Source organism: Lithobates pipiens, unplaced genomic scaffold, assembly GCF_037356315.1.
Source record: "Lithobates pipiens isolate NorthernLeopardFrog02 unplaced genomic scaffold, aLitPip1_a1.2 Scaffold_23, whole genome shotgun sequence".
Classification (NCBI taxonomy): domain Eukaryota; kingdom Metazoa; phylum Chordata; class Amphibia; order Anura; family Ranidae; genus Lithobates; species Lithobates pipiens.
In genome coordinates this window covers 300,331,489-300,358,601 of record NW_027507785.1, presented here as the reverse complement: position 1 = coordinate 300,358,601, position 27,113 = coordinate 300,331,489, and the positions used below count along the sequence as shown (strand labels likewise).

General features: G+C 42.9%; 1 protein-coding gene across 1 annotated transcript in view; it reads left to right on the top strand.

The window, feature by feature from the left end:
• Positions 1 to 26,804, top strand: part of GIPC2 (GIPC PDZ domain containing family member 2) — a 146,145-nt gene extending 119,341 nt beyond the window's left edge. The window contains exons 4-6 of the mRNA XM_077450402.1: positions 1,243 to 1,352; positions 5,609 to 5,690; positions 21,805 to 26,804. Coding sequence (XP_077306528.1) covers positions 1,243 to 1,352; positions 5,609 to 5,690; positions 21,805 to 21,956 — 344 coding nt within the window. The 3' untranslated portion in view covers positions 21,957 to 26,804. The remainder of the gene's footprint in view (positions 1 to 1,242; positions 1,353 to 5,608; positions 5,691 to 21,804) is intronic.
• Positions 26,805 to 27,113: the final 309 nt, after the last annotated feature.

The window sequence follows — 27,113 nt, the reverse complement described above, 5'->3', positions numbered from 1 at the left end:
AAACAAGTGACGTCTCAGGGACATTTACAAGGGGGGTACCAAAAGTAATGCAAAAGGGGCCATACATTTTTTTACCTTACATAGGTCATTCAAATTTAACATGTTGGTAAAGTAACTCTTCGTTCTTGATGAAGGAGGGGTTTAGGCTGTCTGTTATCCACAGAAGGCTACAGAATGTTTACAAAGATGACACCATTCACAAGTGTCACCAGTGACAATACATTGCTCTTGTCAATATGTCATCTCTATAGCCTTCTGTGTATGTTGAACAGCCTACACCCCTCCTTCACCAAGAACGCAATGGCAACACATTGCTTCTACTTGGAATCCATTATTTACCTGCAATGAAAGAAGAAGTTACTAAAGGAAGTGTTAGCCCTTGTACACATGGTCAGAGATTCCGACGGAAAGTGTGTCCGATCGGACCGTATTGTCGGGTAATCCGACTGTGTGTGGTCTCCATGGGACTGTTTCCGTTGGAATATCCGACGGACCAAGTTTTCCAACTTGTCTATAAAATTTTCCAACAACATGCTCCGATCGGACATATTCCGATCATGTGTAGCCTACTCCGACGGACAAAGTGCCACGTAAATTTGAATGACCTATGTAAGGTAATAAAAGTTATACCCACTTTTGCATGACTTATTCTTTACATGTAAGGAAAATGCAATACAAAATCCAACTACAAGAATTGAGACCCAATTTTAGCCATGGCAGGTAAGTAGACTTGGTCCTGGTACACAGATCTCCCTGCTGAAATCTTCAAAGCAAAAACAAAACAAAAAAAACAAAAACAGAAAAATTGTATGTTTTAATCCAATAAGCGTCTACTCAAAAATAAAGAAAATCTTTTTGGGTGGGATGATCCTTTATATCTCCTAATATCATAAAAAGTTAAAATTTGACAGTGCAAATTTTCCATACCAAATAGATTCAATCTCTAAATATTTAAATGGCTTCTAAATTTACAATTTCCTGTCCCAGGAGCAGGATTTGGAGCATCTTGACAAACTGTGGACATTTTGGAGGCATATGTTTACCCAGGATGGACCAGGAATGTATTATCTGTTTAATATTTAGCAATAAATGGTTAGTACTCGGGTCACTTTCCTCAGTCCCTCGATGTCGTGCTAACTTACTTTCCCTTTTTAGATAAAGGCGCTAACGTGCTTGGAGACTATGATAAGGTTTGCTGAGTTAGCAGTTAAAAAAAATAAATTTTTTTTTTTATGTTTTCAGAAATGATTGAGCCAAGGTCAAGAGGTGGAAAGACAACAGATGGTAAAATTTCCACTGGAAGAGAGACATTACGGTTACGATCTAAAGGACCAGCTACAGTGGAAGAAATGGTAAGTCATTACGTTTTTAAACCAGGGAAATTATCTAACGTTTAATTCCAGCCATACTTGAAAATAATGACATTTAAAGGAAACCCGTAGTCTTTTAAAAGAGAAACTGAAATGTGTGAGCCCTTGTACACACGGTCGGACATTCCGACGGAAAGTGTCAGATCGGACCGTTTGTGGGCTTCGTTGGACTTTTTCCGTCGGAATGTCTGACCAACAAAGTTTGAGAGCTGGATATAAAAAGTTTCCGACAACATGATCCGATCGGACTTCGTCCGATCGTTTGTAGAGAATTCCGATCGGACAAAGTGCAACGCATGCTCAGATCAAATTACGAGGCCAAAGCTATTGGCTACTAACCTGAACATAGTCCCGTCATAACTAAATAACGTCATCACGTTCTGAACGATCGGATTTTCCGACAACTTTGTCCGACCGTGTGTATGCAACACCAGTTTCAGACAAAATCCGATGGATTTTGTTGTCGGAATGTACGACCGTGTGTACAAGGGCTAAGAATTGCCAAAAAGGCAGGCAGAGGGAAAAGGTCTAGTCACAGATGTTGTCTATTGTCTCTCTACACACAGCTAACCTTTCCTGTCACTGACTTATCATGGCATGTTCTGCACTGTATCTCTACACTGGTGTATAGTCAACAAGTAGCATGTGCAGCAGCTGACAAAAACGTAAAACCATCCATAAAATAACCAGAGTGGAACACTCGCCAATCACAATATGGAAGGTCTTAGATAGGGGCCACCTCAAAGCATGTCAGAAGATTGAAATATGATGGTTTATCTCTAAGAACCAGAGGTCAGCTTAACACTGTGGTGGATGGTCTGTGGAGGCCTGCCTGGCTGCAGCCTGGGATGGATCAATGCAGAGTTTTGCTTCCTCATGTCAGAGCCTCCAGTAAGGAGAACATTGAGCAGCGCAATGGTGTCATCACCAAATCTCACTCCAAATTCCAGAGGAAGTGAGAAGTGCCTAGGCACACTCGCGTACCATGAAGTGCTCGGCCATTTTGCAAAATTAATTCCAGATAAAAAGTAGATTTTACATAGGCACAACTAACATTTCAAGATGTTCAATATAACAAAACAGATATTCACTTTCTGAGTTTAGTTTTATTGCACAATGCAACAGGAAATGTGAAGAAATCTCCACAGTGTAGACACAGAACAATAAAACCCTGAAACAGCAATGGCTGCATGGTATTTCTCAGGGTGGGTTTTCTGATGGTGACAATAGTGGACCATGTCTGCATAATGTGTGTTGAGATGTCCATTTTTAGTTTGCATTGGGATGTCTACGGAACAAATGGTGGAACCCCAGGGCTTGTCAGTGTATATGTGTTATTCTGGTCCATGCTCAGACAGTGCAGGGCTCTGCCAGATCCTATAAACCTGCCAAAAAAAACCCTGAAGTGTGTCTACCCATGTGCTGATTCTCGATTCAAGATGGCAGCCCTGGAGAAGAGCAGTGTAGGGAAAACTTTGCCTGAAAGCAAGGCAGATGAACTGTCCATTCCACCTGTGACTACATGGAAACTTGTGTCCACCACTCTTAGCTCACACTATGCACATAAAAAAACAAATCAAACTTTATTGGATACACGTTAATCCAAACACCGCCCAGGCTCCTCTTGGGCAGTGCATGGCTTGACTCATATTCAGTACACATGCTTCCTCAGGGGGGCCAGGGTGTTGCTTGGATTTGCTCAGTCAATTCACACTGCCCATGTGGTATTAGATTTGTAGTCAGTGGGGGTCTCCTGTTAGGTTGTGTGGATTGAAGCATAGTTAATAAAAAAATATTTGGAAAGTTGTATACTGAGTGCAGCTCACACTTGTTGATACATGACCAATAAATTGTGATCTTAAAATTACAATTTCTGTAGGTCAAAACTTCACTGGACCTACTACTGTAACATCAGTAATCTAAATCAACCTCCTTGTTTTCAAAGCTCAAAATGTAGAAAGAACTCAGTTGCCAATGCACCTAAACAATTATCTGTTGATGAGCATAGAAGTTCTAGATGGCATCTAGAGTAGCCTGACTAGCTCCTGAATTTATATATAAGTTAGTCCATCCTCACTCTAAGAGAATAACAAGAGCATCTAATGATGATCAATTTATTGGAAGGTGAGCAGGAATTATTTAACTTGAAAGAGGTTTAAGGTCAGTATGGTCAGTACCTATAGAAGAACATCTTCTCTAATAGTTCAGATACAACAGATAATCGTTTTAGTACACTCTGTATAGTGAGACCAATCTATAAGAACATTAACTTTCAGCTATAAATGTGAGCTGCAGCATGCGTGTGCCAGTATAAACCTCGACATGTCCAAGAAAGTACTCTAAGCCCTTGTACACACGGTCGGAGATTCCGACAACCAAATCCGTCTGAGTAATTCGGATGCATTAATTCCGGAAGAGGTTTGAGCATGTGTGGCACTTTGTCCGTCAGAGTAGGCTACACATGATCGGAGTATGTCCGATCGGAGCATTTTGCCGGAAAATTTTACCGGCAAGTTGGAAAACTTGGTCCGTCGGATATTCAGACGGAAACAGTCCGATGCAGACCACACACAGTCGGAATATCCGACAAAACGGTCCGATAGGACACATTCCGTCGGAATCTCACAATTGATTTTCTATTGTATCTTATCTCTTGTAACTATTGAGCATGTTTAACCACTATTCACAGGTAGAATTAGAGTCTTAAGCCTAGTACACACGGGCCGAATGTCGGGTGGGATGCCGGTTCAATAGAAACTGGCTGACATTCGGCCCGTGTGTATGGCAACTGGTCTGACAGAAGCCGGCCGTTCATCCAGCTTCACACATAGGGATGTCTAGAGAGTCCTCAGCCCTTGTGACTTGGAGGTTACCTAGGGCTACCTCTCTTCGCTCCATGGGGATAAACATGGTGGCAGGGGGAAAATATTAATGTAAATGCTGGAGAGTGTGGCACTTAAGTGAACCTGTTTCTTTGTACATGTGATGAGAAGGTACTTGCTGATGGGAGGGGAGACAGATTGAGTAGAGCAGCCTTTCATTACGTTTTTAATATGGAGTAGCCTTTGAAAAATAACATTCAAGTCTTTGGAAACCCCTGCTAATATCTAATATATCTACAGCTCTTTAACGTATTAGCATTAACAGTAAGTTGGACATATAGGAATAAAATGAGAATAATCAATGTGGTGTGCTTGGCCTCACAAGGGATGCTCTAACGCCAACACTTTTTTACCTCACTAATAATGAAATGAAACAAATAAAATAATAATAAAAATAGCCAGAAAACAAATGCGGACAGTGAAAATTGTAGTACATCTTCACATTGAAGGTCTCCATTACACTCTTAATCAGTGAAGGACCTTAATACACTGGTGGTCAGTGAGAAGAATGCTCCTCCATTGGTGGTCAGTGGGAAGAATGCTCCTCCATTGGTGGTCAGTGGGAAGAATGCTCCTCCATTGGTGGTCAGTGGGAAGAATGCTCCTCCATTGGTGGTCAGTGGGAAGAATGCTCCTCCATTGGTGGTCAGTGGGAAGAATGCTCCTCCATTGGTGGTCAGTGGGAAGAAGGCTCCTCCATTGGTGGTCAGTGGGAAGAATGCTCCTCCATTGGCGGTCAGTGGGAAGAATGCTCCTCCATTGGTGGTCAGTGGGAAGAATGCTCCTCCATTGGTGGTCAGTGGGAAGAAGGCTCCTCCATTGGTGGTCAGTGGGAAGAATGCTCCTCCATTGGCGGTCAGTGGGAAGAATGCTCCTCCATTGCTGGTCATTGGGAAGAATGCTCCTCCATTGGTTGTCAATGGGAAGAATGCCCCCTTTACAGATAGCTAATAGGACCATTGGTGTCAATGTTAATTTATTTGAGAGGAAGAAATTGCTTATTGCTCATGAAACCCGAATTAACCCCTGGAAGAAACTTTGTGTTCCACAGAACTCTGGTTAAGAATGGATAGAGTAAAGGAATAAGTTCATTTTTTCCAACCTAGCTGTTTCTTCACCGTCCTGGGCTGGTGCAGGGAGGTGACCAAAACTGTGTTGCTTAAATGTCTGGCCAGAAGCCTTACTCTACGGTCTATCAGGACTTCATATAGCTTTGAGGCAAACATAAATTAAACATTGAAATGCTTCAGTGGGGATTCCTTGACTCCTAGTAACCCACTCTTCTAACTCTGCTTTTTATGCATTGTTTATGTCATGTATATTTTAAATATAATTCCTTTACTTGTTCCTTCATAGCCTACTGCTTTCGAAGAAAAGGCGATTAAGAAAGTGGATGACCTTCTAGAGAGCTACATGGGCATAAGAGACATCGAGTTAGGTGAGTCCCCTTTCATCTTCCTGTAATAAAATGCAAAGGTCGCTATAATCCCCCTTCTGTATTACCGTCAGCCTCTCCTGACGGGGATCTTTGTTGCTTGGGGGCTCTGGGAAATGTCTTGCTTGTATATGCATTATTAAAATGCGGTTTTCAAACAATCTTGAGGTTTCAGAGCTGAAATGCCATTGCTTTGCAACGGTAAAACCTAATGGAAAGTAGAAGACTTGGGGAAATTCAATTTATTTTCATTGAGAATGCCTTGATTTCATGGCCTGTGGCGAAGACGGTTTTACTGGGCTGCAGCTGGCATTCAGCCCAACAAAACACATCTCTTGGGATTGTTTCACAAATCAAACTTGAACTTTGAGCTTCTCAAGCCATCCGAGAGCCAAAATGTCAAGCGGAGTTTATGGAAAGTTTTTTTGCTGAGCTGATTTTCGGAAATATACACAAACTCTTCCTCCACCTCTTCGAAGTATTCACCCAAAATTTAACCACAGACCGATAAACGGGGGATATTTAGTGGTTGGCTTCAATAACATGGCTGCTGTGACGCTACCTGAGCCCAGATGCCTTCTACTCCAAAGCTGTGGCCTGGCTGCCAGTGAAATTGCTTGTTAAATTATTTCCTTATGTTCTCTTGTTGGTATTTGTGAAGAGGGAGTGTTGTGTAAGCTGTCAGAGGCGCTAAATGCAATGATTTACAAATATTTGTCAAAATTCATCACATCTTGCACACATGGAAAGTATTTTTGGCTTGTAGGGTTTCGATTTGGAATGCCTGATCTTATGTGCTGCCACTTGCTGGTATGGTGCACGTCCTGCAAGCAGAGGCGGCTCTAGGCTTTGTGAGGCCTTAGGCGAAGCTTACACAGTATCTTTGGGTGATCAGTCTGTCCACCCATCAATGGTCCCTTTACCTAATGATCATGTACAGAGCTTTATTTCTCAGAGAATAGGTGCAGGAACTCTGACCTTCACCCTTTGTTTCTGCTCTCTACCCAACCCTGAGCACCGTTCCTAGACCCCCGGCAGTAACAACATATGTCCCAGCAGACTGCATCAATAGACCCTCCAGGAGGCAGCAACAATAGACCTCTTCCTCAACAGTAGATCCCCCTAGAAACAAAAGACCCCCACACTAGCAACAATAGACCTCCAAGCAAAAATAGATCCCCACCAGTGACAATAGATCCCCCAGCAGCATGCATCAATAGACCTTCCAGCACACCCCAGCACTCCTTGCCATTACATACATTCATTGCTGGAGGTGCGTTCCTGCTGAAAAAAAACCCTGATCATGTATTATATTTCCATCGCACACGTTCCTGGAAATGGAAAGGTGTAGGTACCAGCTGGAGATCAAAAACATTGCGAGTCATGGCATATATATCCAGCATACCATGGATATTCAAGATTTCTTTCTTTCTTTTTTTTATTACAGGTACTTATATAGCGCCATAAATTTGCACCACACTTTACACACATATATTGTACATTAAAATCAGTCCCTGCCCTCAAGAAGCTTACAATCTAAGGTCCCTAACTCGCATCCATACACAGACACACTAGGGCCATGTTAAATAGGAGCCAACTGCCCTACCAGCATTTCTTTGGAGTGTGGGAGAACACGGGGAACCCGGAGGAAACCCACGCAGGCACAGGGAGAAGATGCAAACTCCAGGCCATGACACGACAATACAATTTATCCGCTTCCCACCAGCCGTACACCAAATTACATCCTCTACTTTGAGCGGGGATATCTGAATGATGCCTGTAGCTACAGGCATCATTCAGATATAGTCTTTTAGAGACGGCGATTCTGTGCACCATAAGAATGATCATAGTGGCTGTTCCACCGCTTGATCATTCTTACGGGAGGCGAGAGGGGACGTCCCCTCCCCGCTGCCCTCTGGTGCTTCTACTGACTCACCACTGCGATCGGTGAGTCGGACACAGGATCCATCGGCCCCGGATATTCATCATAGAGATTTCCGGCTGACCAGATGGTCGCCGTAGTCTCTATGAGCCTCTGCATTCAAGCGAATGGCGCCGATTCAGCTGGGAAGCCAGGATCGTTTTTTTTTATTTCAGGCTTCCCAGCCTAGAGGCGAGATGTGGGGTCTTATTGACCCCATATCTCACTGTAAAGAGGACCTGTCATGCCATATTCCTATTACAAGGGATGTTTACATTCCTTGTAAAAGGAATAAAAGTGATCAAAAAATTGGGCTAACTTTACTGTTTTGTTTGCTTTTAAAGCACAAAACTGTTTTTTTTCCCCAAAAAACGCATTTGAAAAATTGTTGTGCAAATACCGTGGGAGATAAAAAGATGCAGTGACCGCCACTGTATTCCCTAGGGTCTTTGCTAAAAATAATATATATATATAATGTTTGGGAGTTTTATGTAATTTTCTAGCAAAAAAATTATGATTTTTACATGTAGGAGAGAAATTTCAGAACTGGCCCGGTAGGCAAGTGGCTATACATACAGGGGTTGATTTACTAAAACTGGAGCATTTAGAATCTTGTGTGGCTGTGCATGGTAGCCAATCAGCTTCTAACTTCAGCTTACTCAATTAAGCTTTGACAAAAACACCCGGAAGCTGGTTGGTTTCTATGCAGAACTGCACCAGATTGTGCACTCTCCAGTTTTAGGCTCCGTTCACACCATGTCATTCCAGGTTGTGGGCGGAATCGCATTCCACGTTTCACGGTGATTCGAAATCGTGGGCATAATTGCAGCAATTCTGCCGCTGCTGTGTCTCCAGTGCGAAAGCCAGTAGGCTTTCACACTGGAGCGGTGCGCTTGCAGGACTTAAAAAAACATCCTGCAAGCAGCATCTTTGGAGCGGTGAAGTAGTGGTGTATACAACCACCCCCCTAATGGCCGAATAGTGCCGCTAAAGTGATGGTAAAGTGGCGCTAAAAATAGTGCCATTTTACCGCCGACGCACATCCCGCCCCAGTGTGAAAAGGGCCTTACTAAAACTGCTGCACACAGAATATAGTGCAGCGGGGCTAAATAACCAATCAGCTTCTAGATTTTATTTTAAAAGCTTAATTGAACAAGTTATGCTGCATACACACGATCAGACTATCCGGCGGACTTAGCAGAAGCAGAAGGTGGCGACAGGGACAGAAGACTGGGCCAACACTAGTAAAAGAGCTGGAAGAAGAAAGCGGAGGCCCGGCAAGAAGAACCGAAGAACGGGACAAGACCCCTGAAGTCAAAAGAAGACCCCGGATGGTGGCGGCGACGAAGGAGAAAGCCTGGCCCCTCCGCTAGTAAAAGAGCTAGCAAAAGAGCAGAAGATAGCGGAGGAGTCCAGCGAGAAGACCCCCTGACTTGTCTAATAAAAGTATTTTAAAAACCTGTGTTGTGTTTTTTTTTAATGTACACTTTTTTCACCAGGTGAATGGGTAGGGGTACATCGTACCCCATACTCATTCACGTAGGGTGGGGGGCCGGAATCTGGGGGCCCCCTTATTAAGTATTCTGATAAGCCCCCCGCCCGCAGACCCAGACAACCAACGGCCAGGGTTGTCGGGAAGAGGCCCTTATCCTCATCAACATGGGGGAAAAGGTGCTTTGGGGTGGGGGGGCCACAAAGCACCCTCCCCATGTTAAGGGTATGCGGCCTGGTACGGCTTGGGGGGGGGGGGCGCTTGCTCGTCCCCACCCCCTTTCCTGACCAGCCGGGCTGCATGCTCGGATAAGGGTCTGCTATGGACCCCCACGCCAATTTTTCGGCATAGGGGCTCACCTTTAAATCCATACCAGGTGACGGGGCTAGCGAGGTGTCAATCTCGCCGATGGAGGCGGTGACATTCACTTTCTTCGCTAGTTCCGTCTACCTGCAGTCACTTTTAAAATGAACGGACTTTACTCATTTCAAAAGTCCGGCGGACTAGCACACAGACGGGCGGATTGTCCGCCGGACTGCCGAGTCCAGCGGACAATTTTGAGTCAAAACATCTTTCTAAGTCTGCTGGACTTTTGGGAAGAAAAAGTCCGCCGGAGCCCACACGCGGGCGGATTGTCAGGCGGATTCTGGTCCGCCGGATGAAATCCGCCAGATAATCTGATTGCGTGTATGTGGCATTAGAAGCTGGTGGTTACTATGCACAGCTGCACCCGATTCTGTGTGCACCAGTTTATGTAAATCACCCTCACTGTGTGTATAGATTATAAAAGATGTACATTTTTGTAGGATTTTCTTTTGTTCCTGGGGAAAATCATCTTGTGTAAATGCAGATATGGAGGCTTTATAAATCAATTTGCAAATCATGTAGACTGGCAAATCAGGGAATTGCTTTTTTTATTTGCCTGAACATAATTGTGCAGATTTTAATCTGCAGTAAATCATACTTGTCTTGATTCCTGAAATATGTAGGTAATCCAAATAATCATAAATTATAATGTCTGATTTTTACTTGATTGGACAAGCTGTATAAATATATATAGGGAAACTGAAAACAAAATCTTTCTGTTTGCTTGAATTGCTAATTAGCTCATGCCTGCTTTCCCAGTTCTGCATAGTCAATATTCTGTAAAAGTTATATCAGAGTTGTACAGTGCCATCTAGTGGTTGAGGCGTAAACTTACATCTTACAGCAGGGCTCATTAGAATACAGACGAAGCATGCATTTATCTTCACTACTGCTTCTGTGCTCGATTGTGAGCTGCAGCTTTACATACTTTAATTCCAAACAGAAAAAGCAAAACGTCAAAAGCAGAAATGGGTAACTTCTTTCAGTTTACTTGTTTGTTCAGAATTTTGGATCTCGTCTGCAGTTGCAGATTAATCCCTTAACTGGTCACAGTCTGGTTTATGATGCAGAAGTTAGAAATGGGGAGCAAACCCATAGCTGGGACTGGGAAGCATATAGGAATTGTGATCTTGCTGACGAAAAAAAGCATGAAATAAGTAGAAGTAACAAAGGGCTGGCCAGTTCCCCACCGCTATGCTCTAATTCATGTACAATCAAGCAATTATCTTATTAAAGCTCTTTATAACAACCACATACTCAGCAGCAAAGAGTAAGCAAACAGTCCTAAACCCTTAAAGGGGAACTCTGTATTTGCATGCTGCATTTTTCTTGTTAAAGGAAAAAAGGAACCGGTTTAGTTTTGGGTGAGCAGTGGAAGATTGAAGGTCTGTCGGACACTAGGGAGATATTTCTGCTATAGTCAGTGGTTTATTTTGGCTTTGTGCTGCCCTAGGCAGACTAAAATTGGGCACCCCCTCCCCTATCTAAATTTGTCCCACCCCTTCCCTTTCAAGTGGCTGTGCGGGGTCTCTGGTGTCTGTGCGGGGTCTCTGGTGGCTGTGCTGGGTGTCTGGCGGCTGTTCTGGGTGTCTGGCGGCTGTGCTGGGTGTCTGGCGGCTGTGCTTGGTGTCTCTGGCGACTGTGCTGGGTCTCTGGCGACTGTGCTGGGTCTCTGGCGACTGTGCTGGGTCTCTGGCGGCTCTGCTGGGTCTCTGGCGGCTCTGCTGGGTCCCTGGCAGCTGTGCAGGGTCTCTGGTGGCTGTGCTGGGTAGTAGCATGCAGGCTCTGGTATTTCTGGTCTGCATCATGCATCTCAGAGCTGGCCACAGTGCTCCCCCCACCTCTCTCACTAGCCTGCCACAGTGCTCCACCTACCCCTTGCTAGGAGACGAGGTATGAATAAAAAGGAGAGCGAGATAGTGGATATGGAAAAGGAGAGAAATGGAAGAAAGGGAGAGAGGTGTGAGGAGGGTTTGAGAGAGAGGGGGGGGGGGTTGAGAGAGAGAGGGGGGTTGAGAGAGAGAGGGGGGTTGAGAGAGAGCGGGGGGTTGAGAGAGAGGTGGGGTGAGAGAGGAGGGATGAGAGAGAGGGGAGGGGGTTACTACACCAGGAGACTCTCCCATCACACCTCTCCCCCAAAAAAACTACACCTGACTCTCACCTTCCTACAGCCCGCTGGGTTCTTTTTATCAGCTGTGTGTAGAGAGGCCGCCGAGGCTCAATCACAGCCTGGGACTCCGACCTGCTCTGCCTATTGAGCTACTTCTGGAATTGGCCAGCCACTGTCAACTCCTGCTTCCACTCTGCTCCCCTGTCACTGAATGGTCAGTCCGAGGGCCATCCCTGGTGTCACCCCTGTAGCAATGCCACTGCTTCTCTACAGTCCTCATAGTGTCCATTCTGCCTGGAGGTGGCGCCGACTACCTAAAAAATGCCACTCAAGGCAAACACCTTCTTTGCCTTGTGGTAGATATGATCCTGGCTATAATTTGTATCCCTGCCCCTCCCTACAAGGGTATCACATTCTCAGCTGGACTCACCAGTTGTTTCTTCTGCATTATGTGGAATCCATCAGTACAGAGTAACACCACCACTTAGCTTTCCAATGGCTGATGCACGGTGAGCATTGGTGGTTATTTGTCACTGGCATGTCAGGCCCCATTCAGACCTCATGTAGTGGAAACTAACATTCCTGCTCGTATTTTTTAAGCAAAATTTACATGCGGAAACGCATGTCGCACATAGGGCAACCTATTTTCTTCAGGCTGTATTAACACCTGTGCATTTCCTAAAAGCGCAACTGAGCACACAAAAATGTTCATTTTTTTTTTTTTTAGAAGATTGTTTTTGTACGAATAGTCCATTAATGTGAATGTAAAGTAATCCTAACTCTGAAAATTTTTACAATCAATTATGATGCTGGTTTAACAATTAAGGATTAATAATATGAATACTATTTATTGGTATTTATTATTAATAGCAATAATTTATACTAATAGTAATAATAATGATAAATACATTTTTACAGTCTATGTTTAATCTCTTGAATAAAAACAAATTTGAGGTATATCTAAGGCCGCGTACACACGGGCGGACTGTATGGCCTACTTAGTCCGTCGAAGCACGTTTCAGCGGACAGTCCGCTCGTGTGTGGGCTTCAGCGGACTTTTTCAGCGTGCAGTCTGGAGTACTAAGTATTTCGGATTTTTCGAAATTCTGTCCGTCATACTTTGGTTTCAGCGGACAATCCGCTCGTCAGTATGCTAGTTCGACGGACTAAGAATGGCGCATGCCCAGAAAGGATTTACACGGCGAAAGGTTGCATTGCTGTGTATTGGACTTCCTATTTCTAGTCCCGTCGTACGTGCTGTACACGTCATCGCGCAAGCTTTCGACGGACTGTTTGTGCATCCGTGTGTGGTCAAGTCCGTTCATTCGAAAGTATGACGGACTAAGTAGGCCATACAGTCCGCCCGTGTGTACGCGGCTTAAAGTCAACACATAGAAGTGTCGGACCCGCACTATGCCAACATCCAATAGATAAACTGTAGCTAAGAATTGAGAACATCTCTCAAAGGAAAAGCAGGCTTTGTAGGCACATAATGAGGCAAAATTTATATAAAAATGATATTCTTTATTACAAAAATGAATTAAAAAACATATAACATTTAGACAACACCCTATTATTTGACAAGGTCAACAGATGCCCAATAAAGCAAACATAAAGGTTGGAACCTAAGGTATGTAGTAAACTCGTAATATATATTTTTATAGAAAAGTAAGCAAGCGTGGAGGCGGTGTTGGATCATACCTTTCTATAAAAATATAATCAATCATATATATTACGATCCAACCTTTATGTTTGCTTTATTGGGTATCTGTTGACCTTGCCAAATAATAAGGTGCTGTCTAAAACTTAAATGTTTTTTAACTCATTTTTGTAATAAAGAATATTATTTTTATATAAATTTTGCCTCATGATGTGCCTACAAAGTCCATTTTTCTTTGAGAGATGTTCTCAATTCTTACATAAAGTCGACACACATTTTCTTTTTTCTTTTGGATATAGTAAGAATCGTTAAAACGCCTGCAGTATTTTTTTATTTTATTTTTTACTTTTGGGCATTCCAATGAAAGATTTCCATTTAATTCCTGTCCTGTACACTTAACAGAAAGTGAGTGGAAACCACTACAAAGTAAGAAAAATCCCCTCACCTCCTATTATAACGACTTTAATGTTTTGGATTTCCAATCACTTTCTGTTCTATTGACAATGGTCACCAGGAGAAATATATGGGTGGCTCTTCCCAGGGGGGACATAGACAACGACGAAAACCTGATAGAGATTCTAGTCTTTCCACACTCTACCCAACCCTAATGCCCCATACACCCGGTCGAAAATTCAGACGGAAAAAGTCAGATCGGATTATGTTGTCGGAAAATCTGACCGTGTGTACATCAGACTTTTTCAGTCAGAATTTCCGACGGAAAAAGTTTGAGAGCTGGATCTAACATTTTCCGACAGCAAACTCCGATCTGACTTTTTCCGATCGTGTGTAGAGAATTCTGCATGCTCAGAAAAAATTTGGAGATGAAAGCTATTGGCCACTGGCCTCTACGTAGTCCCGTCGTACTTGTTTTACGTCACCTCGTTCCGAACTATCGGATTTTCCGACAGCTTTGTGCGACTGTGTGTATGCAAGACAAGTTTTGGCCAAAATCCGTTGGAAAAAATCTGACGGATTTTGTGATCGGAATGTCCGGCCGTTAAAGAAAACATTTTGGCATTGTCGGGTCTCATGGAACCCACTGCAAAAAATTTTATATCTGCAGCTTATGATATATTAACATGATTAGTAAGTCTAGAACTTTTTTTTTTTTTATATGTGGTATTTAAGGCATACTTGACACCCAGAGCAGAAAAGGCACAGGGTGTAGGTTCCTCACATACTAGAGGTCAATTGGGTCATGTTTCCTCACATGACCCAAGCTGGTCAATGTAGGCAGGAGATCAATCCACCATTGCTTACTTTTCAAGGAACCCCTACAACCCCTGGGGGAAGCACTGGTTGAGAAAACTTTGGCTCGATTGAAATACACTTTCAGCTCACTGTAGTCCATGGCCCCATAAGCAAGTTTATTTTTACAGTAAACAGAACTATCTTTATTAAGAGGGATTTCTAGCAGGACACAGAGAATCCACACAAAACAGTAATTTCCTAAATTGCACCTTTTCAAATTCAATGAAGCCAAACATAAATTTAAAATTTTTTTCTCTTCTTTATAATAAAATAATACCCCACATTACACTAAATAACCTTCTTTATAAGGGAGTAACAATTTAATTATTTACAGACGGAAGCTAAACCAACCAAGCATGGCCACCTGGCTAGTAACTGGTCCATCTGAGACCTGTTGGCGGTAGTCCTGCTATGTCTGTGATAATGAACATATATTGCGGCAGTAAGAAATTATAGGTTGAACTTTTTGTTTCAGCTTCCTGAATTCACTTAGAAAAAAAAAGCACAGTTTGACAGCTAATGAAAACCGCGTGATCGTAATTTAACTTATGTAATGGGATTCTTGTAAATTATCCACCCTCGAATTTGGTATTTTTGTAAATGGTCTTTAGTTTAATGTGATTTTTGTGAATGTGCTAAGCTGTAATGGCAGCAGATCGTATTTTAATAGAATTAATTTGTTTACTCTGGGAGACCAAAGATGTTCCTAAATGTTTCCCTGGACGGAAAGTGCGATATCAGCCACCATGTTCACAGGGGTTTACACCTAAATAGGCACAGGCTCTTCCTTTTACACACAGACTGTGTCCTTTAACCACTTGCTTACTGGGCACGTAAACCCCCTTCCTGCCCACACCAATTTTCAGCTTTCAGCGCTCTCACACTTTGAACGACAGTTGCGCGGTCATACAACACTGTACCCAAATTAAATTTTTATAATTTTTTTTCACACAAATAGAGCTTTCTTTTGGTGGTATTTAATCACTGCTGAGTTTTTAATTCTTTTCTAACAAAATGAAAAAGACAGAAAAAAACTTTCATAGTCTGTTATAAAATTTTGAAAACAGGTAATTTTTCTCCTTCATTGATGGGCACTGATAAGGCGGCACTGATGGGCACTGATGGACACTGTTGGTTGGCAGTGATAGGTGGCACTGATGATTACTGATGGGTGGCACTGGTAGATGACACTGATAGGCAGCACTGACCGGTGGCACTGATGGGCATTGATTGGCAGCACTGGTGAGTACTGATAGGTGGCACTGTTGGGCAAAGGTAGGTGGCACATGTGGCACTGTTGGGCAAAGGTAGGTTGCATTGTGGGCACTGGTAGGTGGCACTGGTGGGTTCTAGTAGGTGACACTGGCGGGTGGGCACAGATGAGACCGATGTCCCTCTGACAGAAGCTGGTGATCGGCTTTTTGTCCCCTCTCGTGCTGCTAGCGTGGGGGGGGGGGGGGGGTTGGGGGCGGGGTTGGAGATCACCGATCTTCTGTCTACATCATCTGGTCAGTTGTTGTTGGTTGACAGCTGATCATGAGGTAAGGGGCCGGAATCCCTTCTGGGTGACCTATATACATTGCAGGGATTTTAACAAACTTTGTAGCAGATCCTTCTACTTCTATTGCTTCCTCCTAACTTTTGTTCCTGGGAAGAAATGGCTCTTTGTTTCACCAGACTGATTGCATACTGATTCTTAATTGGTGTGACTGTTTGTAAAAACACAGATTCTATATCTATCTATCTATCTATCTATCTATCTATCTATCTATCTATCTATCTATATATATATATATATATATATATATATATATATATATATATATATATATATATATATAAGAGAGAGAGAGACTGTATTGTACATCAGTCCCTGCCCTCAAGGAGCTTACAATCTAAGGTTGCTAACCCACATACATACATACATACATACATACTAGGGCCAATTTAGACAGGAGACATTTAACCTACCACCATGTCTTTGGAGGAAACCCACGCAGGCACAGGGAGAACATGCAAACTCCATGCAGATAATGCCATGGATGGTATTTGAAACCACATACCTGGTGTTTATAGGTGGAAGTGCTAAACACTTAGCTACTGCGCTGCCCGATTATCCAATGGGGATACTAGTGGGTGACAACCAGGGATTTCCTCTCATTTCCTGTTTTGGCTGTGGGACAGGAAGTTAAAGAGGAGCTCCTAACTGAAAAAAAAATTAAAAGGCAGCAGCTACAAATACTGTCACACTTACCTGTCCAGGGATCTCATGATGTCGGCACTTCCTCAATTGGCTGCAGGTGCAGGCTCTGGCATTTTAAGGGAGAAATCAGCAGTAAAGGCTTCAGGCTACACAGACGGTTTCCTACTGCACATGTGCGAGTTACGAGGCGCTTTCTGATTGGCCCCGCCGTCTTCTAGGACCTATGTGTGTGCCAGAAGGCAACGTGGGGAAGATGGAGGGGCTGGAAATGCTTGTAAATTGCTTTGATGATCTTACCAGGAAGTGGGAGTGGATATCTGTCAAAACATGCGCAGCTTCCCTTTTTGGGTGGAGCTCTGCTTTAAAGGAAGTCCCAATGGGAGACCAGTGGCAAAAAAAAAAAAAACCTGACAGGGGTTATAAAAACTCTCTTACGCTATCCAAAAAAAAAAAAAAAAAGTATGCCTGTAGTCCTGTTTTAGGGTTTATTTCAATGGGCTTTTGCAGGAGGTAAGTGTAATTTTTTGCATATGTGCGCTGTAATATTTTCTGTTTTATGATCTTATGGCTGCACCATCTTTAATGCATCTTTTATGCTGCCCCCCCCCCCCCCCCAATTGTGTTTGTCAATTGGCTTTTGTTTCCATCAGATAGGTATTACATTCCCATACAGGTCTACAGACAGGCAGTGCCATGGTTGGACAATGGAAGTCTGCAGAGCTACACCTCATTCACCAAGCCCTGGGGAAAATTCCCTTGCAAAGTGAAACTTCTCATGCAAGTCGAACAGTCTACTTGCCTTTAGTAAATCAACCCTTAGCCTCCGCATCCAGAAACAAAAAAAAAGCTCCATGCTGTTAAAGGTCAGGCTTTCCTTTTCTAGAGCACACACGGAACCAATGACACATTTTATCCAGGAGTCCTTGTATTATATTCATAGAATAGCATCTGGTTTCTTGCGACAGCACTCGTTTGATGTGACAGTATTGTATATCACAGGCAGATCTATCCTAATTACACCATATGCATGACCTCTCGATTGCCTTACTTATTATAAACATAATTCAAGACAGAAAGGCATGAACATGACATTCTCATATGATTGCATACATCGTTAGAAATTGTTTTTGGATTATGGCATATGATACACACGTAGCTATTGGACATCACCGCCTAATGGCCCAAATATCATTGGACGATATATTTTCAGATGAAGAATTCTTAAAACAATGCTGTTTTTATAAGATCTGTTTATAGCAAAAATAAACATCCTGGTTCACTTTATAGCTAATTAGAAAAGGAAATGAAAGATACAAATATACCTCCTCTTCTTTCCATCCACTCTCTCTTCTTTCTCACACCCCCTTCCCATCTACACTCTGTCGTCTCTCTATAGCAGTGATTCTCATCCAGGGTTCCGTGGGACTCTAGGGTTCCTCCAGAGGTTGCTAGGGGTTCCTTCAGTATTGGGCAATTTCTGCCTCTCGGATAAGTTCCCACTGACACCATTGATCTTTTTAGATATCTGTAAGGAGGTAATTCTTCCCAATGACCACAAGTGTAAGGACCATTCTTCCCACTGACCATCACACTAATGTATCATGAGTTGTAGATTTCTAATTTTTAGCAGGGGTTCCCTGAGACTGGAGAACTATTTCAAGGGCTCCTCTGTGTTGAAAAGGTTGAGAAAGGCTGCTCTATAGCTAGGCACGATTAGAGAGAATGATTGTCTATTGTAAATGTACCGCATCCATTGTATTTAGCATTTCAAAGAACCATAAGTGTCAGACTTGGTCAATGGTACTAGAAAGGAGGAGCATATAGAATTAGATAATCATTTTAATAATTTTTATAGCAGTTTTTAAAATAATATATTAAAACCCCATGGGAACAATTTTCTTTAAATTGATTATAAAGTCTTGTTTTTTTTCTAGAAAATAATAAACATGTTCTACTTACCTGCTCTGTGCAGTGGAATTGCACAGAACAGCCCGGATCCTCCTTTTCCTGGGTCGCTCTTTGCTGCTCTTAGCCCCTCCCTCCTGTCGAGTGCCCCCACAGCAAGCAGCTTACTATGGGGGCAACCGAGCCAAGCTGCAGCTCCCTGCAATATGTTTATGCATTGCAATTTTTTTTTTTATACAAATAACAAACATGTTATGCTTGCCTGTTCTATGCAATGGTTTTGTACAAAGCAGCCCAGATCTCCTGTCCGTCAATGCTCTTGCCTCCCCCCCCCCCCCCGCCAAGTGCCCCCATAGCAAGTCTCTTGCTATGGGGGCACTTGTGTATGCTCGTTCCTGAGCCGGCTCTGTGTCCATAAAACACACAGAGCACAGCTTGGCCCTGTCCCCCACTCCCTCCTTACTGGCTGTAATTGATAGCAGTGGGAGCCAATGGCTCCTGCTGCTTTGTCTGAACCAATGAAGAGGGAGGAGCCTCTGCTCTCGTGCACAGCTCTAGATTGGGCTCAAGTATAAGTGGGGCGTTGTGGGGCTGCTTGCAGAAGATTTTTTACATTTATGCATTAAAGTGATACTAAAGACTTTGTTTTTTTTTTGTTTAAAAATAACAAATATATTATACTTACCTGCTCTGTTGCAGGGGTTTTGCACAGAGCAGCCCCGATCCTCCTCTTCTTGGGTCCCTCGCTGGTGCTCCTGGCCCCTCCTGCCTACACACCAAGAAGCTTGCAATGGGGGCACCCGAACCGAGACGCTGCTCTATGCGTCTATTCAGACACGGAGCCGTGGCCCGGCCCTGCCCCTGCCCCTTCTCTCTCCTCATTGGCTCACTGACTTTGACAACAGTGGAAGCTAATGGAGGCCACTGTGTGTCTCAGCCAATAAAGAGGGAGAGTTCTGGACAGCTAAGTCTCTGGTGCAACATCGCTGGATAGAGATGGAGCTCAAGTAAGTATTAGGGGCTGCTGCTGCACACAGAAGGTTTTTTTTATCTTAAAGCATAGAATGCATTAAGATAAAAAAAACCTTCTGCCTTTAAAACCACCTTAACCACTTAAGCCCGGACCATTTTGCAGGCTAAAGACCAGACCACTTTTTGGGATTCAGCACTGCGTCGCTTTAACCAACAATTGCGTGGTCATGCGACGTGGCTCCCAAACAAAATTGACGTCCTTTTTTTTCCCCACAAATAGTTTTTCCTTTTGGTGGTATTTGATCACCCCTGCGGTTTTTATTTTTTGCGCTATAAACCATAAATAGTTTTATGGCATTTTTATTAATAATTTTTTTTACTAGTAATGGTGGCGATCAGCGTTTTTTTTTTTTTTTTTTTTTTTTATCGTGACTGCGACATTATGGCGGACACATCGTACATTTTTGACACTTTTTTGGGACCATTGTCATTTATACAGCAATCAGTGCTATACAAATGCACTGATTCCTGTGTAAATTACACTGGCAGTGAAGGGGGTTAACCCCTAGGTGGCAGTGTAGAGGTTAAGTGTGTCCTAGGGGCGTGTTTCTAACTGTGGGGGGGGCGTGGCTGTGTATGACATGTCACTGATCTCTGCTCCGATCACACGGAGCAGAGATCAGTGACACTGTCACTAGGCAGTCCCTGTGAGGCGATCGCGGGTATCCCTGCGGCGATCAAGTCCGTGGGACCCACGAATCGGATTCACGGAGGTTCCGACCGGCGCGTACGCAATGGCACGGCGGCAAATTTAAAGGGACGTACCTGTACGCCTATTTGCCTGCCGTGCCATTCTGCCGACGTACATTGGTGCGCGCCAGTCGGTATTTGGTTAAAGTATAACTAAAGGTAAACCTTTATTTTCGTTTAGGATGGAGTGTAGAGGAATTAGAACACCTTTCCATTTTTTATTGCTGTCTGTGCTCCTCATTAGGGAGATTCGCCCTCTCTGTTTGTCCTGTTTATTGTTATAGGTGAAAGTGAAAGAAAATCACACCTTTTGGATTGTCACTTGAACAGAAATAGAGAGGAAATCTTCCAAATGGGGATATTAGTTCCAGTGACAACCAGGGATTCCCAACGTTGGAAGAATTTCCTCTCATTTCCTGTTTTTGGCTCTGGGACAGGAAGTTAAGGGAATTCTCCCCAATAGGAGACCGGTGGCAAAAAAAAAAAAAGAAACCTGACGGGTTATAAAACTCCCTTACTCTATCAATTTTTTTTTTCTAACGTTATGCCTATAGTTCTGCTTTAGGGTTTGTGACAATAGGCTTTTGTTCGCATCAGATGAGTATTACATTCCCATACACATCTATGGGAATGAAATACTTGCTTGAAGTAAAGTCAAGTGCAGGTCAATTGTAGATAAATGTGCCTGTCAATGAATTCTTCATGATCTCAAAAACATCTCAAACTAATGTCGCACTGATGTCATCAACACAGGGTCAAAGCCTGTTGACACAGGACCTAAGATACTGTAGACCAACAACAAGGAAGAACAAGTGCCTACCAGATTAGATACAAATTAATCGAGTCGTTTCTGTCCTCCTATTACATAGTTTTGGTAGCCCTTGTACACACGGTCGGACATTCCGACAACCAAATCCGTCGTTGCATACACACGGTCGGACAAAGTTGTCGGAAAATCCGATCATTCAGAACGTGATGACATTATTTCATTTACGACGGGACTACGTTCAGGATAGTAGCCAATAGCTTTGGTCTAGGAATTTGATCTTAGCATGCGTGGCACTTTGTCCGATCGGAATTCTCTACAAACGATCGGACAAAGTCCGATCGGATCATGTTGTCGGAAAATTTTATAGCCCAGCTCTAAAACTTTGTCGGTCGGATATTCCGACGGAAACAGTCGAATGGAGCCCACACACGGTCAGATTATCCGACAATGCGGTCCGATCGGACATTTTCAATCGGAATGTCCGACCGCGTGTACAAGGGCTTATTGCAACCTGTATTGTAAGCTTTAGATTGACCAACAACTGTCACTGAATTGATATCCAATGTGGTGGGTCCTTGAAATATACAACTATAATTTACCAAATTGCTGCACTTTGGAAGTCATCATAAACTCAGCAAAAAAAAACCCATTGTTTTCCCATGTTTTTTTTTTATATTAGCCCCTCTAACATATCTCTATGTTTCTGTTTTGTTGACAGCTGCGACAATGGTAGAAGCCGGAAGGGACAAGAATAACCCTGATGAGTTTGCTGTGGCTCTGGATGAAGCTCTCGGAGACTTTGCTTTCCCGGACGAATTTGTCTTTGATGTCTGGGGAGCCATTGGTGATGCTAAAAAAGGGCGTCTTTAATGCGATCCACTGACATTTCGAATCCCCTTTAATTACCCTTCTAAACACTTGACCGATTTTAATTGTATAATAGGGTTCCTGTGGGATAAACCACAGGACACTCCACGAATTCCACTGATTCCACAAACCAAACAATCAACTTGTGTATATCTCCAAAATGACAGACTGTGCACTTTTGTCTGGATGTAGCGAGTCTCTACAGCGCACATATAATGTGAAAACAGCGACCGTTAATGAGTCGCTTTTTACTTTGTATAGGGGGACTCCACTCATTATCGTTGTTTTTGCTTTAAGTGGATGGAGGTCTGAATCGCCAACCGGATTTTCTTATTCATCCCTTTGGTAGGATCTCTGAACCCGCATTCCCATCTCCACCCATTTCCTAGGGTCAATATAAGGATTGTCTCTGTCCCTATTGGAGTTTTTATTCAATGTATATTTAGAGTAATGCAGCGTGAATTATGAAGCTCCATAGTGGAGGAAGCAAAACCAGAAATTTGCCAAGTCTCAAAGTTTTAAAAAGGTTTTGGGTGATCTTGTCCATTAGGGAAAAACAAGACTTGGGCCAGGTATTGATATCTATAACGAAATATGAAATATCTGTCAGATATAGTTGTTTAGAGCTTGCCACATACTGTATAGTACAATATGATTTAAAATCTTTTGTAGATTAACTTCTCATCTAAATACTGTGAGTGTCTACCTGACTGGAGATGAGTAAAATGGATTATTTTGAGAGAGGAGGCAAGTGGGGGTGGTTGGTAATAATACACAACTCTGTGATTCTGGACAGGCAGCATGTATGGTCTTCTCTATCTAGACCAGGAGTCTCAAACTGGCGGCCCTCCAGCTGTTGCAAAACTACAAGTTCCATGAGGCATTGCAAGGCTGAGAGTTAAGAGCATGACTCCCAAAGGCAGAGGCATGATGGGACTTGTAGTTTCGCAGCAGCTGGAGGGCCACCAGTTTGAGACCCCAGATCTAGACTGAGAGAAGATGCGGGGGTTGGTTGGTAATAATACAAACCTTTGCGATTCTAGACTGGTAGCCTGTACAGTACTGCCCATCTAGACTTAGAGAGGAGGTGGGGTGGTCGGTAGTATGATAGTATGACACCCCATTCACACTTGTGCGACTTGTCATGTGACTTTGGACATCAACTTTTTCCAATGATAACCATTCATATATGTTCGACTTTCTACTTTAAGGTAGTTTATGCACTACTTTGGTCCGACTTTCATGTGACGTGAGGGCCATAGACTTCAATGTTAACCCTCAAACGTTGCATGAAAGTCATACCTAAATGTTTTATATGTAACAGTGGTGCAACAGTGGTTCAGACTTTGCAAAGGGACAACAAGTCACATCCAAATCATACCCATCCAAGTTGCACTGAAGGTGTACTCCAAAGTCATGCTATGTTGGAGTCATACAAGTGTGAATGGAGCCTTAGAGATCCTCTAATATTAACCGCTTCTCTACCGGCCACGGTATATATACATCAAGGCAGAGAAGTGGTTATACCGGGATCATGGTTGAGGCTACAACCATGCTCCTATTATCAGTTTTTAGTACTGGTGATTTTCTTTCATGTAAAAGTAATCCGAGAGGCTAGGCAGCCGCTGGAATACTTTTAGAGGTGGTGGAAGAGGGTCCCACCCACCTCCCACCGCCGCTGCCTTTACTGGGCTTGCTCGAGCGGGCGGCATCCAGCTCCAGACTCCACAGTGAGAGGAACTGAAGTTGTTCCTCCCACTGTGTGACATCAGAACCTGGAAACAATGACGATTTAGTCACGTCCGGTACCGACTCTTCATTTACTGGACACATAGCAGCCAGTGAAGCAGCTGATCAGACCGATCTGTGTCTGATCTACTGCATTGGAGCCCCAAGGAGAGATGGGGGGGGGTCTATTAGACCCCCCATCTCTTCATAAAGTACCTGTCACTGTTATTGCTGTCACAAGGGATGTATACATTCCTTTTGGCAGCAATAAAAGTGATCACTTTTTTTTTGTAAAGAAGCAGTGTAAAAAAAAAAATTAAATAAAAATAAATAAATAAATGATTTAATAAAACACAATTTTTTTTTCAAAGCCCCCCACCATGCTTACACGCAGTGGCGAATGCACATATCAGTCTCGCACGCATATGTAAACCGTGATCACATTACGCATGTGAGGTATCACCCCGAACGTCAGAGTAAGAGCAATAATTCTAGCACCAGACCTCCTGTGTAAATCGAAACTTGTAACCTGCGAAGGCTTTATTAAGCGTCACCTATGGATAATTTACAGTACCATAGTTTGTCACCATTTAATGTGCGTGCCCAATTTTCAAGTGTGACATGATTGGTATCTATTTACTTGGTGTAGCAACATCTTTTATATTTTAGCAAAATAATTGGTATTATATTGTGTTTGTGTTCCCTAAAATTCATTAATGTGCATTTTTTTCCCCCAAGATATTGCGTTTGAAAAACCACTGCGCAAATACCGTGTGACATAAAAATTACAAATTCTGGATGAACCCTCTGAACAATGCTATACACCCTTTCCAGCAAACTTTGCAATGAAAAACAAGGATTTTAATTCACATATTGAATTAATGAATACAAAATTGTAACACCCACCATTATATTTTCTAGCGGAAGGGTCTCCAAACTTTTTAATAAAAGGGGCAGTTTACTGTCCTTAAGACTTAAGGGGGGTTGAACTCTGCCCATTGGGAGTAGAAAAGGTACTAACATCTGTGGGATTAAACAATGCCCTGTTTTTTTTGTGTCAGTGGGAGAGTATGCACCTCATCATTTGTGGCATTGGGAGGAATTGTGTCCCATCATTGGTGTTATTGGGAGGAATTGTGCCCCATTATTAGTGTCATTGGGAAGAATTGTGCCCCACTGTTGTTGTCATTGGGAGGAATTCCCCCCCAGTATTGGTGTCATTTGTCCCCATCATTGGAGTCATTGAGAGGAATTGTGCCCCATCCTTGGTGTCATTGGGAGGAATTGTGCCCCACCGTTTGTGTAATTGGAAGGCATTATGCCCCATTATTGTTGTCATTAGGAGGAATTGTGCCCCACTGTTGATTTCATTGGGAGGGATTTTCCCCCCGTATTGGTGTCATTGGACCCCAACATTGGAGTCATTGGGAGGAATTGTGCCCCATCTTTGGTGTCATTGGGAGGAATTGTGTCCCACTGTTTGTGTAATTAGGATGCATTGTGCCCCATTATTGGTTTCATTGGGCCCCATCTTTGGTGTCATTGGGAGGAATTGTGCCCCACTGTTTGTGTAATTGGAAGGCTTTGTGCCCCATTATTGGTGTCATTAGGAGGAATTGTGCCCCACTGTTGATTTCATTGGGAGGGATTTCCCCCAGTATTGGTGTCATTGGACCCCATCATTGGAGTCATTGGGAGGAATTGTGTCCCACCATTTGTGTAATTGGGAGGCATTGTGCCCAATTATTGGTTTCATTGGGTCCCATCTTTGGTGTCATTGGGAGGAATTGTGCCCCACCGTTGGTGTCATTGGGAGGAAATGTGCTACATTATTGGTGTGTCATTGGGCCCGTCTTGTGTGTCATTGAGAGGAATTTTGCCCCTTGGTGTCATGGGGGGGGGGGAATTATGTCCCATTGTTGGATGAAAATAGTGGCCCAAGGGCCGGATAAAAGCAAGCAAAGGGCAGCAGTTTGGAGACCACTGCTCTAGGGCCTTTGCTTAAAAAATATATATAATGTTTGGGGATTCTTGGTAATTTTCTAGCAAAAAAAAACGATCAATTTTACATGTAGGAGAGAAGTGTCGGAATAAGCTTGGGAAGCAAGTGGTTAAGGACTGATAGCATGGATTGTATTATTCATCCAAACTCCTAGAGGAAAAGCTGTTTGGTTGGTAGTAATAATACTACAAATCTTCTGTGTTTAGGGTTAGTAGTACAGATTATGCTGCCCGTCCAGGCCCAAGACAGGTGGGGTCTAGTTGGTAATACAAAACCTGTGATTCTGAAAAGGTGTAGATTGCACTCCCTATCCAGATTGAGAGAGAATATGGGTTTGGCTGGTAATAATAAAAAAATCTTTGTGTTTATAGACTGGTATCATGGGTAATACTGCCTATCCAGACCCAAAGAGAGAGATTGGGTTTGCCTGGTAATTATTTAAAAAAAAAACTCTGTGAATGGCGGCATGGATTGTACTGCCAATCCAGACTCAGGAGGCGGGGTTTGGTTGTATACAACAAACCATTGTTGTTCTGGACAGGCAGCATGGGCGGTAGGCACAAGAACTTGTCTGTAGAAGGAGAAGGCATCTTCCATGACATTCTAGCCTGACGCCCATTGTGAAGATCCTGTTGTAGCAGTTCTGCCACTGTTCATTTTATATTTTTCGACTTGTATTCATTTGATTAAACAACATCAACATGGTTTTTATTTAACATCTGGATCAGATAAATCCTGTGTCATATCAATCTTGAAATTCAAACAATACTTTAAAAAAAAAAGAAATTACAGTGTGTGACTCATGACCAACATGTGCAATCAACAAAACCTGAGCTGGAATTGTGCAAGTTTGTGAAAAAAACATGATGCTGATGATATTGATAAGACTTTTAACTGATTGCTGTTTTTTTTTTTCTTTTGTATAAAATATTGCTTGAACTATTAAGCTGTATATATTTTATTGGTACATGATATAAAATATAAAAAAAAAATATTGGCAATGGCTGAATTTTTATTTTCAAGGGCTCCCTAAAGTGTATGTAAACCCTAACAATGATTTTCTTAGTTGCTCTTTTTTGGTCTGTTTAAATATACCATTAAAAGTGGTTTGTTATACAGTATCTGTTCAACATGTGCGAAAAAGTCCTGCCAGAAATCTTGTGAGCTGATAACTTCCTGTGCTGTCTGACTGTTATCAGTATTTTTTTTTTTCTAGATCTCTCTCTGGACTACAAAACACCCCCCCCCCCCCTGTTATGAAGAAGGGGAGATACCCTGTAATCCTGTCCAAGGGTGGCAACACTGCTTCTCCATACATATGTAGTACAATAAGTCCGCATTGTCACCCTAGGACAGGAAGTGTGTTATTGGTAGGATCACCAGGTGGAAATAAAGGAAAAAGCACCTATATAAAAAAATAAACAAATAGA